Source organism: Pelodiscus sinensis, chromosome 6, assembly GCF_052426305.1.
Source record: "Pelodiscus sinensis isolate ZL-2025 chromosome 6, ASM5242630v1, whole genome shotgun sequence".
Taxonomy (NCBI): domain Eukaryota; kingdom Metazoa; phylum Chordata; order Testudines; family Trionychidae; genus Pelodiscus; species Pelodiscus sinensis.
This window is the reverse complement of record NC_143057.1, coordinates 113,707,675-113,726,794: the sequence shown is the minus strand read 5'-3', so window position 1 is coordinate 113,726,794 and position 19,120 is coordinate 113,707,675. Positions and strand designations below refer to the sequence as shown.

The 19,120-nt window shown below is 37.6% G+C and overlaps 1 protein-coding gene across 1 annotated transcript in view; it reads right to left on the bottom strand.

Moving 5' to 3' along the window:
• The window catches only part of MBD2 (methyl-CpG binding domain protein 2), a 51,293-nt gene that overhangs the window by 20,558 nt on the left and 11,615 nt on the right, over positions 1–19,120 (bottom strand). Inside the window, exons 3-4 of the mRNA XM_075932650.2 lie at positions 15,599–15,736; positions 418–508 (exon numbers count right to left, since the gene is read on the bottom strand). Of these exons, the coding sequence (XP_075788765.1) occupies positions 418–508; positions 15,599–15,736 (229 nt within the window). The remainder of the gene's footprint in view (positions 1–417; positions 509–15,598; positions 15,737–19,120) is intronic.

Here is a 19,120-nt window from a genome sequence, read left to right as displayed (position 1 = left end):
GCGGAGTGGCTTTTCTCAGCAGACACCTCAGCTTGAGAATAAAGGACTGAGGGAAGTGAGGTGTGGGAGAATAAAACTGAGCTTTGGAGAAATGTTTGGCTAGAGTTTCCCCTACAATATGTACCAGTTCCGACTTACATACAAATTCAACTTAAGAACAAACCTACAGTCCCTATCTTGTACGTAACCCAGGGACTGCCTGTATTAGTTAAGTAAGTAACTTGATAAAACAGAAAACCCTTTTGAGGAGACAGGTGTTTCTGCCAACAAGCATATGTCAAGATCTGAGAGTTGCTAAAGTAAATCAAAGTCAGAGACAGACACCATAACTGCTTAAGAATATTTGAAAAGATAACATGATCTTTTGTATACATTCTGCTTACTAGGCATACCATAGCTGCTAAGGGCATGCAGTACCTTGAAGACCTTTAGGTAGCTCCATGGATTTTATAATTTGTTCACTGACATCAGATGCACTTAGGCCTTGTAGCCTCTTCTCCCAGAAAAGCTGAAAGATGGAAAGAGGTTGCTTTATCACCATACAATTTATTCATGATAAAAACATGTAGAACACTTAAACAAGTGAAGTGATAACTGATGGCCTACAACTGCACCCTATAAAATAAAAGTCAGTAATATCAGCATTTTAATGCCCATACAACTTATTACACAAAGACTGAGGTGTGGTTGTTATTCCACTAATTATCTCATCCCTTGATAAAAGCTTTGACACTCACTTTCATGGGAGTAAATATTTTCTATCAGTATTTTCTAATTTAAAAACTTCTGACTTTTAGCCTGAGATACTCCTACAGAGGGTACAGATTCCTTCTTTCTACTTCTGTCATCCAGTGTTCCGCTTTTTAGGATACATCTCCCTTGTGTTTTAAAATCTGCAGCAGCAAGTCTCAGAGCCCAGATCTACAGACTCAGGCTTACAGAGCTTACACTAGAAAGCAGCAGGACGGATAGTGAAGCTTAGGCTGGAGCTTGGGCTCTGACAGACACTCCCTCTCCTTTAGCTTCAGAGCCCACACTCCAGCCTGAGCTACAAAGTCTACACTTTTGTTGTTAGCCCCGTGGCACAAGCCCAAGACTGTATACCCAGGTTTTGAGTTTTGAATTTTTCAAACATAACATTCACACACTCTCAGGCTTGTCCTGCTAGTACTACTGGTTCTTATATTACCAATATGAATAAAATTCATTCAAAAAACTAAAATTGCTCCATAAATTGGCTAGAGGCAACCTGTCCACTCACTGTGATCTCTTTCATCATGCACTTATGAGTAACCTGCATTCAGGGTATGGCAGAGTATTACACCAATGGACATGTAGTCTCCACAGCTATCACTACAGACCACGGAAAGCAAGCAGCAATAAGTTCATTTTAAATAAAATCAGGTGCAGTCTTCATTCTTGGCAAGTTAGTAATGTATTAATTGATTTTCCCTCTTCCTTTACCCACCACTTATCTTTGGAATTAATGAGTGTACTTAATCTACTAAGGCTTCCTTCATTAAAAATCAATCAAGTTCATAGTGAAATGCAATAAACTTCTGAACAAGAATCATTAAAGAGAAGCCATTTTCTCAGGGATAGAGGGCACTATCTATGGGGAGGAAAAGGTTAATAAGAAAGTAAACTGTCTTTAAGCATTGACAGCAAAATGTGACAGGCAATTGCTATGGGGATTCTTGTCCTTGTTCCATCATGACATCTGGACCAGTGGGTGAATGATCCTTAAAACATTCAGGGTAGATAAATTAAAAGGAGATTAACTTTTCTGCAGATAGCAGTAGTGTTGGATGACTCTCTTAACTAAGCATCAAAATATTCATAATTATTTTACAAGTCAACTCTCATCTCATTAAAACCTTTGTATCATCCAGTCTGACTCAGCCCTTGTGCTGACTGTAGGACTACGTGACTACAATTGTTCCACTGACACAACTTGTTCTTGGCCATCTCTGTGGTAACAATTTCCTTTTACTGCTATCACTCCTCATTTGCTCAGACAACTAGGAACACTTCATCTGAATCTTAAAATTATTCCCATGAAGTCTTGTCCAGTTTCTGAACTCTTATTTCTAGCTGAAGCTTTCAAGATAGGGGCTTCCTCACCTAACCTTTTCTAAAGTAGACTACTTCGCTTAAGTTATATTGTTACCTTTATGGTAGCTGAAGACAGATTATTTCCCTTACATCTTCCACTTTCAACTGTATATATTTAGTACCCTACATCTGGTATATGCATTATTTGCCACTCTCTGTATAGCTAAAAATTGTACCCCAAAGAAGTGTAATAGATTTTCTATAAGAACCAATACCACTCTTTAGATAAAGTGACAATGGTTTTAAAATTCTAGAACATTAAAGAAATCCATGTTTTAGTTACTATGAAAGTGTAAGTAGCTACTCTATAACTAAAGGTGTGTCTAGACTACATCCCTCTTTTGACAGAGGGATGTAAATTAGGCACTTCAAAATTGTAAATGGAGCCGGGATTTGAATTTCCCGTGCTTCATTTGCATAATCACGTCATGGCGCTCTTTTGTAAAAGCACTATTTTGAAATTGAAACTGCAGTCTAGATGCAGTTCTTTCGAAAATTGAAGCCTTTTTTGAAAGATCCTGTAAACCTTTATATTGAAACCTGCAGTTTCAATTTTGAAATAGTGCTTTTTTGAAAGAGCGTCATGACGTGATTATGCAAATGCAGTGCGGGAAATTCAAATCCTGGTTTCATTTGCAATTTCGAAGTGCCTCATTTACATCCCTCTTTTGAAAGAGAGATGTAGTCTAGACACACCCTAAGAGTACATCGAGAAATGCATAAGCAATGAAAGGGAATTTAAAAACTTCTAATTCAGTTTAATCGTTGATTTTAATCTGTTTGGTGCAATAAATTCTAAGGACAACCAAGTTATTTTAATAAAATAATTACTAGTTTCTGCAAAGGATTTTTTTTTAAATTGTCCTTTTCTAAAATTGTGCCCCATTACTCTAACCAAGGCCCAAGGATTTCATCTTCACACACAGAAATTACATCACAGGGTTTGTTATACGGCAAAGAAAAACCTGCAGTGATGAGTCTCAGAGCATGGGTCAACTTACATGGGCTTGAAGGGCTCAGGCTGCTGAGATCAAAATATCAGTGTTGACGCTCAGGCTTGGGCTGAAGCCTTGGCTTTGAAACCTAGTGAGGGTCAGAGTAGGAACCTCCACACTTCTATTTTTAGCCTTGCAGCCCTGTCAGACTGAGTCAACTGACCGCCTCTGTGAGACTTGGTGTCATGAGTTTCTCTCTGCAGGGAAGATGTGCCCTCAGATAATATTGTTCTCTGAGGCCTCCTTCTTGCTTCCCCAGATCACTCTCTCAACACCTCACAAAGACTATGAGGTTCCAGAGAGGAAGACTAGTTAATAAGGGATATGTGGGTGAGTGGAAGCACCAGGCAAAACATGTGCTCCAAGACTGGTATCTGGAGAACAGGGATATGGAAAGATCTTGGAGTAGGAAGCCCATTATCTAAAGGAGATTAGCAGTACTTTCCTACCTCACAGAGATATTAGGAGGATAAACACTTTGGCTATGTCTACACTGCCCCCTCTTATGCAAAATAAATAAATAAATGCAAATGAGGTGAAGCGTGGAATAGCACCACGCCTCATTTCATAATTAACGAGGCTCCGTTTTTGCACAACACCCTCCTCTTGCATAAGAGCCGTTTTTCCTGGAAAAAGGAAGAATGGCTCTTGCACAAGAGGGGGGTTTTGCGCAAAAAGAAGCCCTGTAGATGGCTCCTTTTTGCACAAAACCCCCCTCTTGAGCAAAAACAGAGCCTCATTAATTATGCAAATGAGGCAGTGATATTCTATGCTTCACCTCATTTGCATTTTTTTGCACAAGAGGAGGCAGTGTAGACATAGCCTTTAAGAACTGTGAGATGCTCACATACAATGGTGATAAGGACTGTATAAATACCTAAAATAGATAATCATCTAGTCTGATCTCCTCAATCTCACACACACACACACACACACACACACACACACACGGACACACACACACACAAACACACACGGACTTCCCTGAATTTCTTCATTCAGTTCAATAGCTGTGGACTGAACTAAAAGCATATTTTTTCAAAGATATCCAGTGGAAAAATTGCCAGTGATAGAATCTACCACAACCCTTATCCCAGATCTATACTAACCCCTGGAAGGTCGGCTTAAGGGTATACAACTCCAGCTATGCAAAGCTGAAGTTGGCTTACCTTAAGCTGAGGTGTGAGGTGTCCACATATCGAAAGGCCAGTGGGACCAAATGCTCCTGTCAGCTTCCTTTACTCCTCACAGAAGGAGGAGTACTGGATGCAGGCAGGAGCTGCCCTCAGTGTTCAATAGTGGGTCTATATTAGAACCGCTAAATCGAATGCTAGACGATCGACCCCTGGCGCATTGATTGTCTGCTAAGTATAGATGTGTCCTTACTGAGTTTTTCCAATGGTGAGTAACCCTCAACATTATAATTGTGCCTCTTATTTCTAATATGAATTTATCTACCTTCAACTTCCAGTCATGACTTGCTATAGCTCTTTCTGCTAATAAAAAAAAAAGACCCCTATTATGAAATTTGTGTTCCTCATGTAGGTCACTATAGATTGTTTAAGTCACCACATAACCGTCTACTAAATAAGGTAAACAGATTGAGCTCCAGGAAACTTTTGATAAAAGGCATTTTTATCAAAACTCTAATATTTTTGTGGTTCTCTGAACCTTCTCATATTGTACACACTAGCATCAGACACAGGATTCTAGTAGCAATTGTACCAATGCCAAATGCAAAGGTAAAATAACCTCCCTATGCTACATAATAGACCCCTATTTCTACACTAACCACATTCGTCACAGTGTCATACCAGGAGCTCATGCTCAGCTGACTATCCATCATGAGCCAAGATTTTTTCAGTTGCTGTTTCTCCAAAGAGTCCCCCATCCTATTGGTATGGTGTATGCTTTGGCCATTTTCCCAGCACTCGAGTGAAATAAAGAAATATTCTTTTACAGTGAGGGAATTGAAAAAAAGAAATTATGACATTTACCCAAAGTAACACAGTAATCTGTGACAGAGCCAGAAATTCAGCCCAGATTTCCTCACTCGTGAGCTATAAAAGTAGGGGGGGAAGTAACGAGGGAATGAAAAGCCTTAGGTGCAAAGATGGGTAGAACTTTATTTCTTTGCTAGGTTTCTGCTGGTCATCCTTTGCATATCCTTTGAACTTGTACAATTAGTTTACTTGGATTTTTTAAATGAAGTTTTTTGTTTGGCAAATCAAAGTAAACCATTAGGCTGCTTTGATGTGATTTGTTCTTGATAAATAATGCAAACTGTTACTTTTAACCTTATTTTCCAGATGTTTGCAAATGGATTCCTTAATTATTTGCTCCATTATCTTTCCTGGCACAGAAAAGCTGACTGGTCTGTAGTTTCCTGGATTGTCCTTATTTTCCTTTTTATAGATGGGTGCTATATTTACTCTTTTCCGGTCTTCAAATCTCTCCCAACTTCTAAGACTTTTCAGAGATGATAGATAGTGGTTCAGATACCTTTTCAATCAGCTCCTTAGTACGCAAAGATGCATTTCATCAGGCCCTGGTGACTTGAAGACATCTAGCTTTTCTAAGTAATTTTTAACTTGTTTTTTTCCTATTTTAACTTCTGAACCTACTTTATTTTCTCCAGCATTCACTATGCTAGGCATCCAATCATCACCAGCTTTCTTGATGTAAAACAAGAAAGTTAAGCACATCTGCCATTTCCACATTTTCTGTTATTGTTTTTCCCTCTTTTAGTAATGTCCTACCATGTCCTTTCTGTAGGACTTCTTTGATTTTTAGATCATCAAAATCTCCCAGTTAAGCCAGGGTGCTCTCTCATCATACTACCTATCTTTTCTACACAACGGCATAGTTTGATGTTGAGTCCTCATTAATGTCCCTTTGAAAAACTGTCAACAGTCTTCAATTGTTTTTCCTTTTAGTCTTACTTTCCATGGGATCTTACCTACCAGCTCCCTGAGTTTGCTAAAGTCTGCCTTCTTGAAATCCATTGTTTTATTTTGCTGTTCTCCTTCCTACCATTGCTAAAATCATAAACTCTATCATTTTATGATCACTTCCACCCAAGCGGCCTTCCACTTCCAAATTCTTAACCAGTTCCTTCCTATTTGTTAAAATCAAATTGATTTAACCCTTCAGATGCTAATTGTGCAATTTACTTTAAACCCCTGCATCTATTTACTGTCTTAGTGTTATCAGTAGGATTCTGCCTGGTTGAAGCAATTTGCAGGACTGGAGGCTCAAGTTGTTATTTCATAACTTGCCTGACATTTCTGTAGGGTTTTTTTCCCTTTTACATCTACGAGTAGCAGCTGATACAAAAGATACTGGCTGGCATCCCTGTTAACGTCCTATGTATTCAAATTTTAGTAGTGGTTTGGGGCATAATACTGACACCCCTTTTTGATCTGAGCAGCTAGTCAAATTTCAGAGCCCTGGGGCAGAGGTGCTAACTTTCTAATGTGCTGGGGAAAGGGTGCACAACCCCTAACTCTTCCCCAGGCTTTCCACCTTTCTCCCAAAAGCCCAATCTGCCCTGCCTTTTCCTGACCTGCCCCATCTCCATTGCCACTCTCCCCTAAACATACCCCACTCTTGCTTGCCTCGCTCAGACCCCCGGCTCCTCTTGCATGTTGCAGAACAGCTAATCTATGGCAGGTGGGAGGGAGAAACACTGATTGGTGGGGCTGCTAGGAGGGAGGAGACACTGGGGCGACGGAAAGGAGATGACTGGGGTTCTGCCACTGGCTCAGCACCCTTCATTTTTTCTGTGGGTGCTCCAGCATCAGAGCACTCACAGTCAGAGCTTATACACTGGAGAATTTCCAGTTGGAAGATGGACGTTTAGTATTCTATGTATTTACAAGGAAAGTAAAAAGTCCTGCTTCCCCAATTGCAGGAGAAACTAGTAACAAAAGAAGCAGTTTACTAGTTTGCAGCCCTAACATCTTTAGCTAAGAGATGCAAAATCTTTCTTTCTAGCTTCTCTCAGAGTTATACTGTTCTGTCTTTCTTTCTTTTGCTTTCTTACTTCTCCCTCTCTCTCACTGTTCTCTCTCTCTCCTTGATTATTCTCAGTTTGTGTTATTTCTCTCCTCTTCCCAGTGAGACAACACTAATAGTTTCTGGGAAGACCCTGTTAGGCCTTATTTTGGCAAGGCCCCTGAAACTCTATCTTCCAAGTAACTTAAATTAAAGATCAAACTGAATTATGAGACATTATTCAACTTAGGATCAGCCACTACAGGCAGTCCCCAGGTTACATACAATATAGGGACTGTAGGTTTGTTCTTAAGTTGAATTTGTATGTAAGTCGGAACTGGTACATATTGTAGGGGAAACTCTAGCAAAACATTTCTCCAGAGCTCGGTTTTATTCTCCCACACCTCACTTCCCTCAGTCCTTTATTCTCAAGCTGAGGTGTCTGCTGAGAAAAGCCGCTCCGCGTCTCCCGGGTCTGCTGGGGGGGGGGGGGGTCTCTAGCTTCGCGTCTCCCTGGTCTGCTGGGGGGAAGGAGCTAGTGCGGGGTTGCCTCACCCTGTTTGTAAGTAGGGATCCGATGTAAGTCGGATCCATGTAACCCGGGGACTGCCTTTACTTACTATTCTGCACTACTTTTCCTGATTAGTTGCAGATTCTCAGAGTTCTAGGATATATCTAAGACTGCAGAGTTTTTCCAGGATACTGGAAAAGTTTCAGAAAAGTAGACACTTTTTTTAGCATCCCTGTAAATCTAATTCTACAAGGAAGAAGGGATGTTCCAAAGGAGGCTTTTTTTCCCCCTCGACAACTGGCCCAGTGTAGATAGGACAACTGTCGGAAAAGCATCTTTTGGAAGAAAAGCGGAAAAAGATACACAAATTGCAGTTTGCAATTTGCATATCTTTTTCTGATAGGATTTTGTAGTCCAGACACAACCCTAATCTGATTTCAGAGAGCACATATGACTCTTAGGGAATCTTACAAGAGCCATCTATTGTCAGGATTATCCTGAAGTAAGTGGGTGATACACAGAGGGTGCTGGTATATATAATCTAATTCCTTAATTTCTATGGTAGGAAATCTTTTTCTGGTTGTACTGTTCAACTTGTGTATGTACGAAAGGCCAGGGGTTCTCATGGATGATTTAAGCCAAATGAAATGTGAAGGCGCTGAGCTAAAACACTGGCAAGACAAATGCGATTAGAACTTATGTAAAATTATACGAACATAGCTTAAAAAGTTTATTTTTTTAAATGTAAAATCTGATTGTAATTTAAATAAAAATCTGTTATAAATAAAATCAGTATTTTAAAAGCTATTTACAATAAATTAGAGATTGACAACTTATTTATTTAAGTAATTTAAATTAAATACAAAAGTATTAAGCAATACATTTGTGTGTCAAGTTTCATAGAATACTAGGACTTGAAGGGACCTTGAGTTCAGCCCCCTGCCCTTATGGCAGGACCAAATACTGTCTAGGCGATTCCTGATAGATATTTATCTAACCTACTCTTAAATATCTCCACAGATGGAGATTCCACAACCTCCCTGGGCAATTTATTCCAGTGTTTGAACTACCCTGACAGTTAGGAACTTTTTCCTAACATCCAACCTAAACCTCCCTTGCTGCAGTTTAAGCCCATTGCTTCTTGTTCTATCCTCAGAGGCCAAGATGAACAAGTTTTCTCCCTCCTCCTTATGACACCCTTTTAGATACCTGAAAACTGCTATCATGTTCCCATTCAATCGTCTCTTTTCTAAACTAAACAAACCCAGTTCTTTCAGCCTTCTTTCATAGGCCATGTTCTCTAGACCTTTAATCATTCTTGTTGCTCTTCTCTGGACCCTCTTCAATTTCTCCACATCTTTTTTGAAATGCGGTGCCCAGAACTGGACACAATACTCCAACTGAGGCCTAACCAGCGCAGAGTAGAGAGGAAGAATGACTTCTCACGTCTTGCTCACAACATACCACTGAAGTTTCAAAGAAAGTCAAACCACTGAACTACTGGAAGTCACTAGATAAGCACTTGGAACCAAAGTTTGCTGAAGTGCTAAACCAGCTTTGACAAGCAGCAGTCTTTTTGTCATTTCAGTTTATTCATCTAGTTCCACTCAATGACTATTTCATTCAAAGTTAAGAAACTAACTGAGTATTCAAAAAAAGCAGGAAAGCTTGCTTTTCTTTTCCCAATCTATGAATAAAAACTAGGTGTGAGGGTATATCAACTAATTCTAAAATCTTAACGGCATGGTTACCATAAATCAGTTCATCATACTAATTACAAATATTTCCTTTAATCAGTTTTAGCTGCAAAGCAAGGTTTGATAAGTGTTTGATAATAAGAAAAAAGCTTAAGTTAATATTTTTATTACATAAAACTAAAATGCTGTTTTTGTGCATTTTATTGGAATTTGAATTTCTATCAAAGTCAAGGTTGGCACAATAACCATAAGTAAATATTAATCAACTACAGGATGAACCTTTCTCATAATTCAGCACTCTCTGATCCAGCAACACCCATGGTTCATCATGATTTTAGTTTGCTGGATGTCCACTTACTATGGCCAAGTTTCCCACAGTCCCATAAAGTTCATTTACAGACAGCAGCCCTGGCCCTCAGTATTCTGTGCTGTTATTTAGCTGTAATTTACCCCTAAATATCTTCTAAGAGCCCACTAAGAAGTGGATGCATTGGTAATGCTGCTAGACAATATTGACCTCCTGTGATTTGGCAAATTTTCTGGTTCAGCACCAGTCAGGTCCCCAGCATGCCGGATAAGAAAGGTTCAACTTGTAATTAGTAAGAAATGCATAATTCACCATTTTCTAATATAATTAAAATGTAAAAAATAATAATTGAGGCAAATATGTTATATAATCCCTTAATTGTGTGTATGTATATGGTATTAGTAAAAGGGAACATCAAATTTAGTATAAATCCTATATTTATTTGCAAAATCAACATGTTTAATGGTTACTGAGTCTCAACCTTTGTTTAAGAAAACATCTAAACAGAACAATGCACAATATGACTAAAATCTATTTTTTAAATCAAGGTTTTCCGCTTATTGAGCTAAATCATGATTGAAACCAGTGATTCAAATTATCTTGATTTAAATCAATCCATTCTGAGTTATACAGACAAAACAGTTTTCCTAGGCTCTAGGCACGTTTATTTTTTAAAAGCACTACAGTCTTGTAACTTCAGTAGATAACTGGTCAAGTCTCAAAATAGGTATAACATTAAAAATCCTATTCCCTAAGTGACCCCTGCGTTTAAGCTTTTGGGGAAGAAACAGGTGGACTTTGTAGCATGTCCTGGAGATCAAAAAGTTTAAGCTAGTTAGCAACAAGGAGTCCTGGTTTTCAAGAAAAGAACATGTGCTTTACAAATATTACATTGTGAAGCAATAACCTCTGGAGGGTCAAACACAGCAGATATACTACAGGGCAGAGATACTGAAATCCACGAGGAAGAAAAAAGTTTGGGTTTGCCATGTCTTTGAAAATTCTTCAGTCAAATGTGAAATAATGAATTGGAATCAGTATTAACTTAAGCAACTGATTGGTTAACTTATTGCATTGTAGACTTGAGTCTAGCTTTTAGGTCTCCACAGGTCTATATTTTTTTTCTTTCTTCCGGGAATCCCCACTCCAGGTTCAAAAGGAAATATATGGCAGGGGTAGAGACTACTGCCACATCTGGTATCATTTTGGAGGAGAAGGGAGAGTAGTAGTGGATAGAAGGTGCATTTTCCTGACCTTAAGCAAAGTCGTACTAGATTTCAGCAATGATGAGGAAACAGGCTCTCTCCTTTTTTTACTGACAAAACTGCTCTTGAAGCTAACACTATTCTGACATTTTTCATCTACAGAGCTACTCTGGGTAGCAGTCCAACATTGACTGATTACCGTGGCTAAAGCTGAGTGCAGTGCAACTCTAAAGCAATAAGAGAAGCAGCAATGACTAGAAGACTGAGGGTTTCTTGTCCATTTAATGACACAAGCAAGAAAATGAAGCCTGCAAGAAGGGAAACAAATACAAGTAGTTCAAAATAAAAATTAAAGGAGTAACTTTACCATTTTGAGCCACCTCAGTGAGACCCCAAAACAGATTTGGGGTATTAGAATAATTTAGGAAGATAAGAATGTAGCTACAAGAGAAATGTGTGAATGAGACAGACTAAGTTTGGTAGTATGCGTATAAACACACCACTGTCCTCCAATGATAAATATAGTGGAACTTTTAGCAAAGGACCTCTGGATGGTTGGTGTCAGTGTATGAAAAAAGGATTTTAAAACAATGGAAAGAAGTTGGAAGTGCATTCAGTGTTTTAGCAGTGGTAAAAAAAAAGTTTGTAAGCAAAGTTCTGTCTTCAGTAAACTGACTCGGTTACCACTTAAGGATACAGTCCAGTTCTGGGAACCCTAAGTGTGCAACTCTGCCTTCTCACACCTCCAGTGTGGATTCCTCCTTCTTGATGAGGAGCAAGATAGAGAACCAAGAATGTAAGAGTTTTATATATTTCAGACGTTCCTGGACTGGATTTTCTACAAAACGTTCCCCAGTAGCATGTGAAGATCTGCACAGCCTAAGGATAATAGAGGCATCATCCCCTATGTGCAGCTGATGCCAGAACACTTAAAAGCATGGAACCACGGATACCACTAGAGTCTGTTACTCCATAAAAGGAGATCCCAACTCTACCAACACCCAGCCCAGAAGAAAGCTGCTGCTACAAGGTCACAGAGGAGCTACCATCAGAGATAAATTCTAACTCAAGGAGCTAGTGTTCAAAATCTCACTCCAAAAGCTAACACATGGCAAAGGAAGATTGCCAAGGGGATATCTACCACAAAGGCTAACATAGAAAGGAGCCATTCAGACCACCACCTGAAAAGTCAGGTTAAGAAGGAATTTGGCAAAGTGTGTTTTCAACTTCTGTGGTGAGGAGGGAGGGGGAAATGAGGGGGGAGAAAAACAGAGAAGAGAAAGGAGGCCAGACCAAGATGCCAAGAAAAAAGAAGGCAGGAACCTAGAGGGGTGGGGGAATAGTGAGTAAAGAAGTAGGCACAAAGAAACCTGAATGACTGAATGCAATAGGTTGATTGCATTTGAGTATTAGCATGGGGAGGATCTGTACACATTTGTGGAGCATGCGGGAGTGACAATATCAACAGCAGTGTGAATTTATTTTGAACTTGTATGTGGAAGAAAGTGTGGAATGGATTTTGTCTGGACAGGAAACTGTATGCAGGAAGAAGTCACTTTGATCTGGAAAGAAGAGTCATGAGACTTCCTGACTACTAAGAGAAACTCTATATGAAATGTTGGGAAACCCGGGTGTTCTCTCTCAGAGTCAGTATCCAGTCCTTCATGACTACTTTTATCTGTAAAAGATCTTAATAGGGAACCAAATCCTTGTTTTGTGGAAAGCAAGCAGTGTTTATACACTCTATTAGACTTCTACACTCAATAAAATGAACAGAATTACAAAATCTAAATGTGCACATCTATTCAAATACACAATTAGGATAAAACCTATCATATGAATACACACATATGAAAGTGCTTGCAAATATGCAGTTGCACACTGAGGTAGTGTGCCGAGATCTCTCTGGACCACTTGGGAATTTATGTACAAAAAAGACTTCTATCTTCATGGTGTGACATTTTTCCATGGGAGGGAGACTAATTTCTAAGACGTTTATATGTCCTATATGAAAAGCATATATTAGTGAAACTATTTGACAATTGCTTATTTGTTACAAAGTAAATCTACTGTATGTTTTGAACTGTAACTTTCCTGAAATACAAAGGATGGGAAAGGCTTTATAACTCAGTGTGTAACACAGTTTACCTGGAAGTTAATTGGGAAGTCCTTGGAGAGTGTGCTTCTATCTGCATAGTATTTTTTACAGAGAAAACCCATCCCAAGTTTTAAAGAGGGTTTTAGGATTCCATATTATTTTCTTCCTTTTTTTTTGTAAGTTGTTGTACCAAAAAAGTCTCTAAGTTTGGAAGAAAGTTTTAAAAATATTTAATATATAATTAACTTTTTGTTTACTGTGTCATAATAAAAAATGCACAGTTTAGAAATTTTCCAGCAGTGAGTTTTACAACCATCCAAATTTATGGTTTGAAAATTTAACAGGCTGGCTGGGAAAGAATACTACAGTGGGAACACCTTTGAGCTGAACTTCATTCCCATGGTTGATTTCCTCCAATCAATTATGCTAGCTACTGTGAATAGTGTAATTTTTTGTTTCTGTATCCCACCAATCCAGATTACAGAGTTTACATAGTCACAGGGTTAGTTAGGAAATTGCAGCAGTACAAATTTTAAGCTTTTTGGATTTTCTGCATACTGTTAACTCTGCATTACCAAGAACCATACAAGCCTTAATGAACAGAAGAAAAAGCTAGATTCAGTGTCTTTAAAGACCCAGGGAAATTTCAGACAAGCTGAAACCACAGCATTTTGTGTTTTAGAAATCAGATTTACACAAAAAGAATGTAGTCTCCAGATTCTTGAGAGATATGGGACCATTCCAGAGAGATGAAGTATGTTGGAGATAAGAACACACTTTAAAGTTAATATCAGTACTAGAATTCTTGCATGAAATCAGTGCTAAATAGGGAAGGAGGGAGAAGTTTTTTAACCATTTAAAACTCAACTCTCCATAAATAATAATTTCACCGATCTTCATAGAAACCTATTCTGCTCAGATCACTGACATTTTTGTTTAGTGATTTTATTCAGTGTGTCCTCTTACCAAGAAGTGATGCTGCAAAAGATGAGAATGGAATATGTTCAAAAGTAACCAGGATGCCCAACACAGCAGGTGTCGCTTAGGGTTAGATCCCATTCCAACTTCTTAATTTATTAAACCCTCTCTTAGGAAGCAAAGACCTTGCTCAATTGAGTACTGAAAGTCAACTATAATGGGAATCTTTAGGAGGAGTGATTATTCTTTCACAAAGATCAAGGGACTAGTTGTAAAAGACCTCAGTTACTAAATTTGTGGGAGGTAGGACAGCAGAAAACCAGGGAAGGGTTTTGAGTCAGTCATCAAGGTATGAACTAGCAGAGATCCATTTCTCTCGAATGAAGGTCCTATAACTGCCACCTTGTTTGGTGAGTATTACTGATGCAGTAGTCACATTGAAAGGAAAAGCCTGGTACTGGAAATGTATTAGCTCAAGGTAAACCCAGAGAATATGGTGATAAGAGGCTGTAGACCCATGCAGTTATGTATCTTTTAGATCTGGATGTGATACACTTACATGGCCCCTGCTGAACTTCGTGGGACCAACAGTGAGGCAAGTCGAAACCTTCAAATCTTGCTGAAAGACCTCTATAACAAGATGATCCAATATGGCTCCAAATCTCTTCTTTTCTGGCTCACCTGAAGAGGAAGAAACACTACACAGGATGTAGGATCCAAATTCTTTAGATAGATTCTTTAAGAAAACAAAGCCAAATCATGTGTGATAGGTCAAAATTAATTCTTACAAGATCTGTGCACACAGGACCCTTGAGGGAGCAATGCTGATAGAAGCAGTCTGGATTTCATAGAGAATGAATGTTAAAAGCATGTTTGTCCCCAAAACTTAACTCTGCTCTGTAATAAGAAAGGGGCCATGATAGTGTACAGAACACATAAATAAGTGTTGCGGTACTTTTTTCCTTAAACAGCCAATGTATAAGGCATCTTAACCTGATGTTAGCAACCTTATTGGGGCTTAATAAATAAGATTACATGGGTCTTTCAGGTACTGTTTTAAATCTAACTCCTATATACAGTGTTAATAATTAGCTAACAGGGAGTTCCTTGCGATAGCTCTTGCATTTGTTCATTTTTTTCAAATGAAGAGCCCTTAGGTGTGAAGAGATGATCAAACATCAGTATATAGAAAGGGATTTAAAAGAAATCCTGTACAAAACAAAGTTTATAATAATATACTATACTATTTTCTAAAGTGAGCACTAATCATAAGCCTCCTTAAAGGCAATTTAATGAACTTAAGAGCCACAAAACAGCATTTTATAATGTTTTATGTAAAGCTTTCTTCCAGTAAAATGCCTTTTACAAAGGTATGTTCTATCCTCTCCCCCTTTATAAACAACATACTTTTTAGAAACAAATGCTGTAAATAGGGCAACATAATGAAGCTTCATTTCAAAGTACAGAGATGTGTTTAAAAAAAAAGAATTATAAAGAAAAGAAAGTCTCTAAATCTAGATATGGATTAAAAAATTAGTCTCCTACATACTTATTCTAGCATGTACAGAATCAAACCTTTTTAGTTACTTCTTTACTACTCACTAATTAACAGGAAAAAAGAGATACTTAATAGAAAGCATAAACCTCCCCTGGAATGAAAATTATTCTGTCTTAAACTTAAACCAAAGCCAATTAGATCTCTGGTTGCAATACCATTTTCTGAATGATAATAACATGAAACTGGTGAGCTTCTTACCTGTCGTGGCTGTTCAGTCACTCGTTGTGGATCTGATCTCACTTTATTGCTAGGATGGTTGGTAACTTTGGTTACTGGCTGTTTGAAAATGGATGCTGTTTGTCTAATTGGCAATGTCGTATTTAAATCTGGTTTACCCTGTTTTTAAAAAAAAATGGATTAGCAAGTAACATATAACAGATTGCTGTTGGATTAACCCATTTTTACTGACTCGTGAAAGAATCTGTTGGTACTGCATTAATGATTTGACTGAAGTTCTTAGACAGCTAACCTTGCAACAAACTCACTTATTTTAAAGAAAATAAAGCAGCTTGAAAATGCAGCTTTCTTTACTGTAAAACATATCTTATTTATTTAAATGACTTGTTGTTAAAGTGAGCAATTATCAGAAAGCTAATGACAAATTTAGCCCACCAAACCTCTTATGAAAACATGTTCAAAGTAATGTATGATTATAATAGCTAGAAGTATTATTCAGAAATGCATTGATCATAAGATCATAATGGACCAATATGATCTAATTAAACTGCTTATATAACACACGGATCTCACAGTACTTGCTACATCAAGGATCATTATAACTTTGAGTTAAAACACCTCTTTCAGAAACATTTTAAATCTTAAACTAATTGACATTAAGTGACAGAAAACTCCACAAACCTAATGAATTGTTTACCTTTACTACTGTGAAAATACCTTGTCTGTAAATAAATACCTTACATAATTTTTTAAATTTTATATTATGGACGGGTTTCATCTTGGTATGTTTTTAAGTTACTTTTCTTTCAATATGGATATTTTAGAAAATAAGCTGTTTGAGCTATCTATTTTCAAATTAGGATCATTACCGTATATGTTTCCAAAAGAATGAGAAAATTATCATTTTTAGATTAGCTCAGGAGAAAATAGAGATAAAAGTGCATTATAAGTCTGAATTTATTTTTATTTTACTGATAAATGAATGTTTGCATGACTGGCTATGTTGTGCTTGGGTATTTTTGATAGGCAGTTTTATAAGGGGATTATATTTTATTTATTATACACTGGTGACAATGTTTTTAAGATATATGACCCAGATAAGAGCATTCCCATTTCTTCAGAAGCGATCTCTTACTTGATATTTTGGCAGTGGTACGCTTCAAGTTGAAAAAAACCTCTGACATACAGAAAATACCAAATATTTTAAGAATTTCTGGCTAAAAAACTACATATGCTTAAGAATTACTAACATCAATGAAAAGAGTAATTTTGGATTTTCAAAGCTTAATATTTGAGACATACAGTATATTAATACAAAAAATGTATTAACAAGCATGAACAATATGTAATCCTTTACAGAACACAAATTCAGTAGCCTATTGTATTGGTTTTAGAATATTAAAAAAAAATGTACAAAGTGATCAACACTATAAACCAAAACAAAGTTCTAGCCATGCAAAACTATATACGGTAACTAAAATGAAAGTTGGATTGTTTTATGCAATATAATGGCAAGGGGAAATTTGGAATAATTCAAGTCCGCTTAAACTAACATTTTATTGCAAATATGTTTATCACCCAAAATAGCATACAAATATTCCCTGACTTCGCTGACTCCTCATACAATGAGGGTTACAGGAGTTGGAGTAAGAAGTCTTCCAGCTCAACTTTATTTCAACATTATGTAAAAATAACTACATGTATGTAAACACGGACTTTGTTATTTTGGAATAACATGAGCTATTCCGAAATAACGCTGCTGTGTAGACAGCCTCAAATGTCATTACCATCCTCCCCTCTTCTACCTCTCAAGCTCTCACTTAGGGAAAAAAAGTGGTCTCTTCTAAGAAGAGGATTAATTAACAGCAAATTAAGACCACTTTACTCATAAATGACCACACCCACACAGAAACTAACTTTTTAAAATGTATATGCAATGACTTCACTCCTTTAGTTTATATGCCTTGTTTTCGCTGAAGTGTGAAGCATGGTTGTGAATGGTTTAATATAGTGAAGCAGCTGTGGACAATGAGGGTGTGTCTAGACTATAGGTTTTGTCGACAAAAGTGGACTTTTGTTGACAAAACTATACTTACGTCTACACTACCGCCGAGTTCCGTCGACATAATGTCAACAGAACTCGGCAGTTTTGTCAATGGTGGTAAACCTCATTCTACGAGAAATGCCTTTTGTCGACAGAGTTCTGTCCTTTGCATCTACACTCCCATGTCGACAAAACGGCTTGCTTTGTTGACAGAACTGGATGTAGTCTAGATGCTCTTTGTCAACAGTATCTGTCGACAAAGTCTGTTGACAAAAGCATGTAGTCTAGAAATACCCTGAGGGTCACCGAACTGCAATCATGTTCTTACATTATACGCCTCTAATTTTCTAGCAGGCAAAGAAATTCAAAATGTTGAGATTGCCCTGCATCCAACATGCGTAACTTATACTCATTAGCCTGACACAAATGTTTCCATTAAAAATAGGGGATTTTTTTTATTTTTAAAATACTGTCTTGTAACCAATTTTTTTCACAAATAAGACCGATCTAAAGCTTGCACTGAAGTCACTGGAATCAAGATGAATTTGACCCCATCATTTCTAAGTGTATTATATTCCACAAGTGCTTTTAACAGATATGAACACCAGTCTTCCACAGTTTTTCTGAGAGAATGTCAAGTATTTTGGTATTATAGGCAGGGACTTTAAACCCAAACAAACTTTGGAATTTCAGACCTCTTACATTATGAATAACCGGGGACACTTAAAACAAATAAAAATGGTATTTTGAGTTGTATGTTCAAGACATTGTGGGCATGCTGTCACACTGCACCCCTGTACTTTTTAAGAAAATGTGGGTTTGAATATAAATATGCATAACTCAAGCATGCTTTATACAAAATGCAGCATATAACCTCTCATTAAAAAAACTTGTAATCCACTGAATGTGTATATTTTATTTGTGTGCATGTATTATTTTTATATCTGAAGTTAGAAATATAAACCTTTTTATTACTCTAAGTCTTCCGTTGAAAGCTATTTGTGCAACTTAAGGAATTTTATGGCCCAGTATTCAAGACAATGATCTGTAAATAGTCTTGTTTTTCCTGTAAGCCTATACTATTGTTGGTCCTGTCAATACATATGTCCAGGTCTCCTGATGCTGGAACCATTTTGAATACAGTACTTTTTCATGGGGATGTGAAAGGGTTAAAGCTGAATAGAAAGGATTCCCGCCTTGGGCAAAATCTATTTATAGGCAGGGAACCAAAGTGGGAGTTGGGCAGTGGGAAGACTTCTCTTTGCTTACCACCAAGATGACTGCTGGAAACAACATACTGAACAGGGGGTAGGATCAAGACTAAGCTAGGAGGTTCCCTGACTTGTGAGAAAAGAAAATTAAAACTACCATTAGGGAAAGAAATTGAATACAACAAGCTGCTTAGAGTATTAAGCTTAGCCAGCATATTTTGCTTTATTTTAGGTTAGTAACTTACTTTGATCTGTCTGTTATCACTTGTAACCACTTAAATCCTACTT